At 34.7% G+C, this 13,043-nt stretch overlaps 1 protein-coding gene across 2 annotated transcripts in view; it reads right to left on the bottom strand.

Annotated features, from left to right (window-relative positions):
* Window positions 1–13,043, bottom strand: part of COL11A1 (collagen type XI alpha 1 chain) — a 209,003-nt gene that overhangs the window by 28,826 nt on the left and 167,134 nt on the right. For both annotated transcript variants that reach the window (XM_017346045.3, XM_008264806.4), the window contains exons 50-54: window positions 7,888–7,941; window positions 7,389–7,496; window positions 7,053–7,106; window positions 6,410–6,463; window positions 4,948–5,001 (exon numbers count right to left, since the gene is read on the bottom strand). In XM_017346045.3, coding sequence (XP_017201534.1) covers window positions 4,948–5,001; window positions 6,410–6,463; window positions 7,053–7,106; window positions 7,389–7,496; window positions 7,888–7,941 — 324 coding nt within the window. The remainder of the gene's footprint in view (window positions 1–4,947; window positions 5,002–6,409; window positions 6,464–7,052; window positions 7,107–7,388; window positions 7,497–7,887; window positions 7,942–13,043) is intronic.

Here is a 13,043-nt window from a genome sequence, read left to right as displayed (position 1 = left end):
ACCCTTTACTATGCATGCTACATTAATTTAAAAAATGAATAAATAATATGAATAACAATTTCAACAGAACCATAATACACTGTACTTTCTAGACTTTTTTAGATGTGCAATAGTTCATTATTGATCATTGCAAAACTCTGACAAAGCAAAATTCAATAGTTCATTATTGATCATTGCAAAACTCTGACAAAGCAAAATTCAGCAATAAGTAAAATTGTCTCTTATAAAATTGCTATGAATTTATTGTTAATGAATTTTCCCCTAACACAAATCTGAAATTAGAAGAAAACATTTTAATTCTCCTTTTATTTACTGTATTTAATAATAAATTAATGATATATAATTCCTTAATTTGAAACCCTTATTCAATGTTTTTTTTTTTTTTTTTTGACAGGCAGAGTGGACAGTGAGAGAGAGAGACAGAGAGAAAGGTCTTCCTTTGCCATTGGTTCACCCTCCAATGGCCGCCGCGGCCGGCGCGCTGCGGCCGGCGCACCGCGCTGATCCGATAGCAGGAGCCAGGAGTCAGGTGCTTTTCCTGGTCTCCCATGGGGTGCAGGGCCCAAGCACCTGGGCCATCCTCCACTGCACTCCCTGGCCACAGCAGAGGGCTGGCCTGGAAGAGGGGCAACCGGGACAGAATCCGGCGCCCCGGCCGGGACTAGAACCCGGTGTGCCGGCGCCGCTAGGCGGAGGATTAGCCTAGTGAGCCGCGGCGCCGGCCTACCCTTATTCAATGTTAATAGCACACATTCATTGAGTTGCTGAAAAATTCAGGGTTGGCACCTTAAATATAACTTTTGTTATTTAGTTTAGTCCTCAGTCTATCCTTAAGAATTAGTGCTGGGCCGGCGCCGCGGCTCACTAGGCTAATCCTCCTCCTTGCGGCGCCGGCACACCGGGTTCTAGTCCAGGTTGGGGCGCCGGATTCTGTCCCGGTTGCCCCTCTTCCAGGCCAGCTCTCTGATGTGGCCAGGGAGTGCAGTGGAGGATGGCCCAGGTGCTTGGGCCCTGCACCCCATGGGAGACCAGGAGAAGCACCTGGCTCCTGCCATCGGATCAGCACAGTGCGCCGGCTGCAGCACGCCAGCCATGGCGGCCATTGGAGGGTGAACCAACGGCAAAGGAAGACCTTTCTCTCTGTCTCTCTCTCTCACTATCCACTCTGCCTGTCAAAAAAAAAAAAAAAAAAAAGATTTAGTGCTTAGTTCCATTTTATAAATGTAAAGATGGAGATTCGAATAAATTAACATCCTATGTTACAATTTTTGGTAGCAAAACAAGGATTTGAAATTAGATCTGAGGGCCAGCACTGTGGCTTAGTAACTTAAGCCTCTGCCTGTGGCATCCCTTTTAGCCACCGGTTCAAGTCTTGGCTGCTCCTCTTCCAATCCAGGTCTCTGCTAATGGCCTGGGAAAGCAGTAGAAGACGGTCCAAGTGTTTGGGCCCCTGTACCCACATGGGAGACCTGGAAGACGCTCCTGGCTCCTGGCTTCAGACCAGCCCAGCTCCCGCAATTGCACCCATTTGGGGAGTGATCCAGCAGATAGATGGAAGACCTCTCTGTCTCTCCCTCTCTCTGTCTGTATCTGCCTCTCAAATAAATAAATAAATCTTTAAAATAAATGAAATTAGATCTGTCTCCAAAGCAACAGCATTCTGTATTAGTTCGTGCTGATATTAAGATCCAAACAATGTTTGTTTATAGGTTGCAAAAGACCTAAGAAAATAATTTGTTTCCTTTTATCTTTTTCTAAAGCTAAGCCACCTATCTGTTTAAATTAAGGTAGAAATCACAGCAAATTAACTAGCTTTGTTTAACTTAATTTCAAAGTGTGAAAGCATTAATTGATATTATAAATCAAAGCAAATCATAGTTTTACTAACAAGAATGTTGACATTACAGCAATTATTCATGCCACTGAAATACATTTTATTTTGGTGAAAAAATAGTTTATTGTGTAAAATAGATAAAAATCAATTAAATTAATGTAAGAAACAATTGAACACGTTTTGTTAAGTACTTTCACGTTAGATTTAACAATGTCATATTTTAGAAGAGGAAAATTTGCTTAATAGTGCTCAATCTTGCTGAGCTACAGTTGATTTTTCTGCTTCATGAAAGCTACCTGAGTAATTTACATATTATGTTTCCAATATGCTATCATACCGGCCATGACACCGGCCCTCCCTGATTTCTACACCCATCTTTTCATATACTTACATATTGTGGGGCATTTGTATCAAATGCTTTTTCGCATCTTTGGCTGCTTTTTTTTCTGTTGGGTTATTTCGTTCATAATGTATAAATAAAATCTTAGGTATTCTGAAATATTATTCTTTGCATATTTTCTTCATGTTAGAAATATTTTTTTGCTTCAGGGCCAACTTTATAGCACAAATAGTTCAACCATTGCTAGCAATGCCAGTATTCCATATCAGAGTGTCTGTTTGATTCCTGGCTGCTGTGTTTCTAATCCAGTTTCCTCCTAATGTGTCTAGGAAGGCAATGGAAGATGGTCCAAGTACTTGGGCACCTGCAACCCTGTGGGAGACCCACTTGAAATTCCTGGCTCCTGGTTCAGCCTGGCCTAGCCCTGGCTGTTGCAGTCATTTAGAAAGTAAACCAAAGGATGGGAGATTCTCTCTTTCTCTCCTTCTCTCTCTCTCTTCTCTCTCTCTCTTGCTCATGCTCTGTGTCTCAATTAAATAAATACTTTAAAAAAATATTTACTCCTAATTGCATCTTTACAATGTCTTTAGTAGTTTTGGATAAATATACCAAAATTTTATTGTCATATATTTGATACATCAATCTTTTCCTTTCTGGTAAAACCTATGTGATCAGACTTTATGAGTAGAGTTCGTATATTAGGCTGGAGGATCAAAAATTTCTGCTAAAAGATACCAAAATTTTCCTTTCTTAATTATGATTATAAAACAGTAAGAATTGGCTGGCAAGATCACTAGGCTAATCCTCCACCTGTGGCGCCGGCACCCCGGGTTCTAGTCCCAGTTACGGTGCCAGGTTCTGTCCCGGTTGCTCCTCTTCCAGTCCAGATCTCTGCTGTGGCCCGGGAAAGCAGTGGAGGATGACCCAAGTGCTTGGGCCCTGCACCAGCATGGGAGACCAGGAGGAAGCACCTGGCTCCTGGCTTCGGATCGGCGCAGTGCGCTGGCCGTGGTGGCCATTTGGGTGGTGAACCAACAGAAAAAGGAAAACCTTTCTCTCTGTCTCTCTCTCTCTCTCATTGTCTAACTCTGCCTGTCCAAAAAAAAAAAAAAATAATAATAATAATTAATTTTATTAATGGAAATACATAAGGTATTTATGTATAGGTAAGTAGCTTTATGTATAGGTAAGTAGATTTCCCACATAGAAAATCTATTTACCTAGCACATTTTTCATTTATTTATCCAAACTTAATTGATGTATGTCAAAGTTGTGACAAATGAAGTGTATATGTGTATATAGGGTCTTTTCTGTGCTCTTTCTTCAAAGAGAAAAACTATTTGTATAAACATTCTATTTTTACTTTGCAAATATACTTTATTCCTCATTTGCTATCCATCTCATTAATGTTTAAATATTTTAATTTGCTTTTATATTTATGAGAGAAAGAAGGAGAGGGAAAGGGATAAAGACAGAGTTCTCATCTGGTGGTACACTTCCCAAATGCCCACAATAGCAGAGGCTATGTCAGTGTTCAAGGTAGAAGCCAGGAGCTTAGTCTTCATGGATGGCAGGGACTCAACCTCTGCTACCTCCTGAGGTCTATACTGGCAGGAAATTGGAATCAGAAGTCAGAGCTAGAAATCAAAACCAAGTATCCTGATGTAGGAAGCAGGAATCTGATGTGGGAAGCTATGATTAAAACCCACTTCCTCAACATTTTAATTTTTTTCCAAGATTTCTTTCTAATTTTAATCAAGAAAATTAACTATAATGTCTAATTGGAAATAGTGGTAGGGAAGTATGTATCATGTGTTTCCCATCATCCACTTGAAATTGATGATTAAATCTAAAGAAGCAATTTACTAATTCTTTATAATTTTCTAAAACTATGGTAATCTTGTTTTGCTCTATGCTCTTAAAGAAACAAATAATTAAAACTTTTTGAGTGTATATTATGTTTCCAATATACTATCATATAATGTTTTATTATAACTAATTATTTCTAATAAATGAAAAAAATTTACTCTTGTTTTGAAAGAAAAAAATTAGAATCAAAAATTAATGTTCTAAAGTTAAATATCAATGAAGTAGCAAAAGTAGAGTTTCAAAGTCATGTGTGAATCGCTAAGAAAGCAAACAGATTTCCACTACCCAACACTGCCTAACTACTGTGGAAGAGACGTATAACATGTGTTGACTTTTCCATGACATTTTCTCAATTCTACAATTCTATGTGGGTCTTTCTAGAAGTTTGAGTGACTCATTACTATTATAATTATTGATAACACTTATTAGAAAGCCTTAAATTAAGCATTATATATTGTTATAATTAAAATGAAAAACGTTATATTTACTAGCAAGATTTAAATATTAGTAAATATGAATATAAGCATTTTGAAATTTGTTATTAGTAACAATAGCATCAATATTAGCTATTATGTCGGAAAACTGATAACAAATAATTATATGCTTTAAGCTGATAATGTACACCAGGAGTTGATATTTAGGATTTTTTTCCTAAAAATTTGATGAAATCAAAGTACAGAGTAGTGAAAAAATTCATAAGCAAAAGCTTTTATTCTCATTTTTATTGTGATAGTGAAAAGGTAAAGTACATTCTATTTTGATAAATATTTTGACACTTCTAAGAAATCATCCTCTTTGACTTACGGTATTTTTCAACATTCCTGGAGTCTATGTACATTATGTAAGTTTACACACATGGTGGATAATGAGCAGATGTTTCAAATAAAGCATGAAAGACACTTACTCTTTTTCCAGGAGGACCTGGTGGGCCAGCCTCACCAGATGGACCAGGAGGACCCTAAACAATGCGAAAAGCATGCTTTAAGAATGTGGGTATAATTTCATGGCCTACAAAATTTTTTTAAAATCTGTACATAAACCAACCTTCTTTCCTAATTTCCTTACATCTATATATTTTTTGGAAAAATCTCAGCTCCATATATATCTAAACTTCCTGTAGATTTCTATAACTAGAGTTAATAAATTTCTATGCTAAATTTTCATAACAAAATAAAAGCAAATCAAATTCCTTCTATATAACATTATGTCCTTGTAGTAATTTTAATTGGCATCTGGCATGCATCCAACTATACTAATTAATAGAATCATATGGTTAATAATGCCATGTTATTTCATAAATTTGTTAAGTCATAAAACTATTACCTCCTAATTCCTTCTTGTATTACACTAGAATTTTCATGCCAACTTGTTATTATTTTCGGGACATAATCCACATGTTTTCTCTTACTTATAGAGTAAGTCCGTATCTGTCACTGCACATACTCACTGGGGATAGCTCTGCAGACAAAATTGTGCTAGGGATGTAGTTGTTTTAGGCAGTTTAATTAAATATCTTCCCTTAATTCCTCCCTACATAAATAATTATGGTCAAGGCAATCCCAAGTAGAGGACAAAAAAAAGGCAAAAACTATGCTGAATTCATCTAGGTTCATAATTGAAAGAATGCAAGCTAATAACTTGGCCTTGTTCTGTTAGTTTTGTTTTTAAACTAATTTTTAAATTGAACACAGATTAATAACTAAATTTTTATATGGCATGCTTTGGCTACATTTTTCATTACAAAGGGTGCATATCTTAGGGGTCTTCAAAAAGCTCATGGAAAAATGAATGTTATGAAATAATTATATATTGATTTTAGAATATGTGGAACCAAAAACTATCTTATAATTATATTTTTCCACAGATTTTTGAAATAGTTACATTTCTTAATTCATATCAAGTAAGGAATATTCTTTTACTTATTATTTATAAAAAGGGAACAAACTTCATGCATTTCTTACATACAATTTTAAGAGCATAATACTTCCCACCCTACATTCCCATAACCCCTCACTCCTTCTTTTCCTATTTGCCTTTTATTTTTCACAATAACATACTATCAATTTTCTTTATAATCAAAGCTTAAACCTCCACTAAACACAGAATTAAAATAGGTAGTAAGTAGAAAAACCACTGACCCTCAAAAGATCAGACAAGAGATGTAAACAATAGTCACATCTCAAAATGTCAATTTCCCTCAGGCACAATGGGTTTTTAAACTGAAAGTCAAATATTTCTGATGATTCTCTCAGAAAAAAAAATTGTGTATGTACAGAGATGTGGTCTTGGAACACTGATAATTTCAGTTATTTCTTTAAAAGGTTTGACACTATGAAAAGATTAAAAATGATGAGCATCCAGCTTACCGGTTGTCCAGGATCTCCGTCTTCACCCTTGTCACCACCAACACCATCTTGTCCCTATAATGGGTACCAGAAAATGAACCAAGATGTTCCTCACTATTAATTCACTTTTATCATAGAAAAAAATGCATGATACACTATCTTCATGTGTTTAGGAGATAAATTATTGTCACATAGGATAATACAATAATTATAATCATTTGGTTTCTCTGAAGGAATGAGTTGCCTCTCAGTCTCACCATAAAGATTTGTGAAACTGCTATTGTATCATACTGAAAGTACAGTATGCTCCTGATATCAGGAAAGAAGATGTAATTAACTTATAAGGGGAGTGAATTCTTTTACAATGGACACAGATCATGCAATCTGAAAAAGGATTAGTATTATAGAAGAGGATAGAGAAACCCAAAGATCCTAAAACTTTAAAACAGTTATTTTGCTACTCAGACATTTTGAACAACTCAACAAAATCTGGAAAATTAATCCAAATGAAGAGGGTAGTCAATGCAATGTAGATCCCCAACTATAGCTTTGATTTTTACAACGTAGCTGTGGTTACTGTTTCGGTTTTCTTTTTTCTTGTTGGCAATAGTGATACGGGAGCATCCCGACTGAAATAATTCCTTCACTGTTTCGCGACACTTACTGCAGGTCCAGGCTCCCCAGGAGGACCAGGATCTCCAGGAAAACCAACGGGACCCTAGAAGCATGAGTTTAAAGGAAAAGAAGCATATGAAACATGAATTCTTATAAAAGTATGTATTCTGAAGTTTAAGAGGTTAAAGTATGGGAACGCTTAGTGAAAATATTTCTCCAGAAATTTTCTAAACAATGAAATCAACTGAAAATGTTTACAAATATCTGACATCATGAAGAGTTACTTTCTTCAACTATGAACAAGAGTGTGATTTCTCCTCTTTCCACAAAATCTCAAAGGTGATTTTGACCTGAAAGACATTTTAGAGGGCACCAAATCACTCACCGGATTACCCTTGGGACCATCATCACCTGGAGGCCCCTTAGCACCAGGAGGTCCCGCAGCACCAGGCGGACCAGCTTCTCCCTTCTCTCCTCTTTCTCCTTTGGGGCCCTACACAACGTAAGGAAAAGCACAGAAAATTCAGTCCAGTTTTAACTAGTCTATGTTAGAATAATCCAGTTCAATATAATCATACAATTCATAAAGGCTGATTTGAGATGGCAGGGATTTTTGTTTATATTCTCATTGGTGGACTGCCCTTAAACAGCAAATTGCTCGTAGTTTTAATGCTCTCACTTATGCAAATGAGATCAGGTGTTTTTTTTAATTTTTAAGCAAATCAAAAAAGTTATTAAAAATGATGTCCTGCAATGATAATTATTTTTAATGAGTTAAAGAAGGAAAATAAAGCTGATTACAGCTAAGAGTTAAATTATATGTTTACAGTGCTGCAAAATCAGTCTACATCAATAACATCTGACATTGATAAGCTAGCACTTACGCCTGAGCCTGCTTCCCCAGGAGGCCCTGGGTTCCCAGCTTCTCCAGGTTCACCCTTAAAAAAAAAAAAAATCAAGTGAGGACTAGCACATAGACATGATGCTTTGTGTTTATAAAAGACCATACTATTCTAGAGGAACCCTTAAATTATATTGTTTGAAAAACTTTAATAAGGAAAAGGCACTTTTGTATCATCACCTCAATACTTTTATCTCTGAGGAGACAGAAACAGGTTTGATGAGACAGTTCCCATAGGTAAATTAATAGCTTGTACATTTCCCCAAATGACCAATGAATCATTTTAACAGACATTTGCACACCACCTAACAAATTATGTGTTTGTGCAGCATAATATGCACATTATAATCAAATTTAATTAAACAACTGCAAATTGTTTTCATTAAAATACGAATTCACTTGGTAATATAACAAATCAGCAAATAATTTGGTATGTCAATAAGCCTATAGAATATGTTTAGGAAACATTTAAAGAAAATAGAGACGACAGACTAATTATGAGAGCACTTGAGTACTAAATTAAAAATGATCCGTTTGAGCACATATATTGTATAAATTAGATACCATTACAATTTTTTGTGTAGATACTGAAGGCTATTTTTTGTTTGGTAGACTAACAAATGCATCTTCTAGACTAGTAGACATTAGCTAGGAAAGTCTGTCACTAATGTCTCACACTCAGAAATGAGTAAGAATATAATCTTATTCAAGTAATAATTTAACTAAAGTAGTATAGTACATTCATGCACAGTTTTTCCACTCACAATCAGTGGTTCTTAGCAATTCTCAAATGGAATTGTTCTAAAATGAAAAAAAAGTGAGGCCTAATTTTTAAAAAAATTTATTCCTGCTATTTCCAACATTTCTGGTACAAACTCATTACTTTTAAATTGATTTAAAATTTATCTCATAAATAGAAAAATAATTACAGAGTGGAGACTATTTTGTGTATTTAATATTTTTACTCTTTAAGAATATGCACATACTGTTACTTCCTGAATTACCAGCATAATGATAGAAGATATCAGCTACTTTCTAGGACTATTACCAGTATTGCTATATATGACAAATATTTCCTAAAATATGGCATTTACAATATTTATAAAGAAAGGAATCACTCAGCTATTTTAGGATTATGGAATGATAGACTAACATTTTAATGAGTTATTATTCACAAATTTGAAGTGAAAGTAACTCGGCATTCAAATAAATTACAAAATATTCATATTAAACACTTTATATAAGGAGTAACTGCAATATTTATTTATAAATACAGGAAACATTGAGCACATGTACAGAATATTTTCTAATGAACCATATTGAATATCTCAGGGCATTATCACAGACAGAATTTGAGGAGAAATAGATATAATTTCTTTAGTCTCCCCTTATGTATTTTGTCAATATTGTTTCACATTTGTGAACTAGAAACTTTAACTTATAGAGATTCTGCAACAATTATTTCCATTTTTAAGTGGGAAAATGATACGAAGAGATGGGTTTAAATAACTAGAAATATAAGGATAGGATTTTTACTATAAAAATTCTTAATTTTAGTTATGATATAATAATATTCATTGCCCAACATATATATGTGAAAATTATTTGCATATTAGAATCATGTATGTGCAAAATATACATCAATTACTTAAGATGAAATTAACATTATCTAAAAATGCCTAATCCCAGGGCCAGAATTGTGGAATAGCAGATAAAGTTGCTGCCTATGATGCAGGAAGGCCATATGGGCATGTCCTGGCTGTCCTGTCCGTTCCACTTCTGATTCAGCGAAGACAGCCCAAGTATTTGGGCCCCTGTCACCCACATGGGAGACCAGGTTAAAGCTTCAGACTCCTGGCTTAGGCATAGCTCAGCAATGGCCTTTGCAGTCACCTGAGGAGTGAACCAGTGGATATAAGATTTCTCTTTCTGTCTCTCCCTCTTTTTCTAAACACTAACTTTCAAAATAAATAAACAAATCTTTTTTTAAAAAAATGCTTCATTTCAATTATTTTAAAAGCAGATGTATAGTATTACAAATAAATTAGATATTGTAACAAGACTATATTATATAAATTAAATTTGTTTATAGCAACAACAAAGCTATATAGTACTCATTCTAATAATATTTGATATAGATTTTATGACACTGATTTAGAATATGAAAAAAGAATCAGATTATTAAGTTGTCATTACTTATGCTATAACCATTTGACACAAGTCTAAAATAAATTAGTTAAGGTAAAGGAAAATAAAGGGAAAATATTAGTCTATGTTATCAGAGTTATAAAATATACCTTAAGGTATAAATATATCTTAAGGAAATATCTTGAGGCATTTCCTAGATTTAAGGAACTGACTGAAGTACAAAAACCACCTATAATAAATATGCTTTACATGAAAAACAGATTAAATATAATTAAATGAAATGCATCATGAATAAAATATATTGGCTTTTGGGCTTTTGTTTGTTCATTTGTTTCACTATTAGTGGCGACACATTTTCCAATGTAGAAATAAAGATGCATTCATCCAGCATTAAAATGATGCCAGAGACTCATAGATTGGCAGATGTCCTAAACAGCACTCTGGCCTCAGAATCAGCCCTTAAGGCACTCGGATTGGGCTAAAAAGCCCATTAGAGTATTTCAGGCATGGAAAGCCAAGACACTATGGCAAACAAACAAACAAACAAAAAAACCTACATGAAAGATCTCTGTGAGTGAGATCCCAATAGAAAGAACGGGTCATCAAAGAAGGAGGTAACTTTCTCTGAAGGGAGGAGAGAACTTCCACTTTGACTATGACCTTGTCTAACATCAGAGTTGGCAAACTCGAGGCGTCCATAGCCTTGGAAACTCCTGACAAGAGCCTAGGGTGATTACTGACGCCATAAACAAGAGTGTCAATTGTTAAATCAACAACAGGAGTCATTGTGCACTTACTCCCCATGTAGGATCTCTGTCCTTAATGTGTTGTACTATGTGAATCAATGATATAACCAGTACTGAAACAGTATTTTACACTTTGTGTTTCTGTGTGGGTGTAAACTGTTGAAATCTTTACTTAATATATACTAAACTGATCTTCTGTATATAAAGATAATTGAAAATGAATCTTGATGTGAATGGGATGGGAGAAGGAGCGGGAGATGGGAGGGTTGCGGGTGGGAGAGAAGTTATGGGGGGGAAAAGCCGCTATACCAAAAGCTGTACTTTGGAAATTTATATTTATTAAATAAAAGTTAAAAAAAAGATGATGCCAGAAATTTGTAATTCTTAGCCCAAATTTTAAATAAAAGAGTAAGGTTAGACATTATTTTTATATCCTGCTATCTGTCACAAAGTTTCAAAAAGGAAAGAAGTAAAATTAAAACCCTATTTTTTTTATTTTAGCAAATTTCAATTCAGGTACATCTTACATAAGAGTTACGTCACCAATCTGACTGAATCATTCTCCTAAGATTCAAACTTGGGAAAATATTGCTACATATGCTTTGAAATAATGGTAATAGGGTTGAATAGTTCTCCCAAAATCCAAGCAGCTGGGATTCATGTCTACATCCAAAAGTAACACAGAAGGAAAAGGCAACTATGTACTTAGATTTGTTCCTTCTGCCTCAAAGACTCTTTTAAGAATCCAGTAAGAGAAGCTGAAAGAGCCAGTAAATTCTACAGGACGTGTGATATTGGTGAAATCAAAACTATAGAATAGTTGTCATAATTATCTAGTTACCATTATAGCCAAAAGAAGATGATGCAAAGAGAAGAGGAAAATGTTTCAGACCCATGTTATCTAATATGCCCAGACCCTTAGAGACCAGTGTTCTCTTAACGCTATTCTTCCTAGGCCAAAAGAATGCAATGAAATGTTTTCTCAATTTCACCCCCATCACTTAGTTTCAACAAACAACTTTAAATCTACAAACATATATGGGTGAGCATTATGGTACAGTTGGTTAAGTCACTGTTAGTGTTGCCCAGATCACAGTGCCTCATTGAGTCCTGGCTACATACTAATATGAGTTGGAGACAGCAGATAGATGATGGCTAAACTGCTTGAGTCCCTGCAATCTGTGTAGGTGACCCAGAGGGAGTCCCAGTCTCTTGGCTTTGAATTGGCCCAATCCTAGCTGCAGAGGGTATTTGGGGAATAAATCAACAAACAAAAGATTTCGTCTCTCACTTTCCCTTTATCGCTCTGTCTCTTCCCCCTAACTTTGTCATTCTGCCTTTCACATAAACAATCTGTAAAAATTAAACATATAGAAAAGAGATAGCCAATCTAAGAAACTACAGTGTTTATGCAGAAAGAATTAAAGAATGACTTTTAAATCATTCTAATTTAGTAATTAATAAGCTATTGTGAATAGTTAATCATAGATGATTGACCATAACACAAACAGAACATGGGTGCTGAGCAGAAGTAAACATCCTAATAATATATTCTATATTATTAATTATCTTCACAAGGGGTAAATCCTTCAAACAAAATAAACACATTTAAGTGCTTGCTAGAATATGCTAAAAAGACTTAAGACCAGGAACAGGATCATTTTTAAGGTTAGAATAAGTCTGCATCACTGGCAATACTTTAATAACTAGAATTCAAGAAAATTTCCATCTTTTCACTATATAATATTTTATATTTAATTCTTTCTTCAAAAATAATTATATTTAAGTTAAGTAAATATCAAGAGATTTTCTAGAAAATTTTACAAACACCAAAACACAAATGTATAAATAGGAAATCAAGTGCATCACTAATACTTTCATAATAGTTAAGGCAGGTTTTTTTAATAAAATCATATTTGCAAGAAAAGGAAGCTATTCTGAGCCCAGATGTTAGGGCACATGCCAACTATTTTGAGAAGTGCCAAAGACAGACCATAGTATTAATAATGAAAATAGAATTCAAAAATGACAAACGATCAATTTCTTTGTGATTTAAAGGATTCCTTTTCTTCTTTTGAGTCAGTTACTTCAACGAATGTCTTCTATTTTTATGCTTCATATTATTTAGAGACACTATCCTCGTTAGATAACCATGGCTCTCATTGTATGTAAGCTTAGTCATTTTCTGATGAAAACACCTTTATGACATTACTGAAATTTTCTAAGCCTTAGCTTTCAAAACCTA

The sequence above is a fragment of the Oryctolagus cuniculus genome, chromosome 7 (assembly GCF_964237555.1).
Source record: "Oryctolagus cuniculus chromosome 7, mOryCun1.1, whole genome shotgun sequence".
Lineage (NCBI taxonomy): Eukaryota > Metazoa > Chordata > Mammalia > Lagomorpha > Leporidae > Oryctolagus > Oryctolagus cuniculus.
This window is presented reverse-complemented; position numbering and strand designations above follow the sequence as displayed.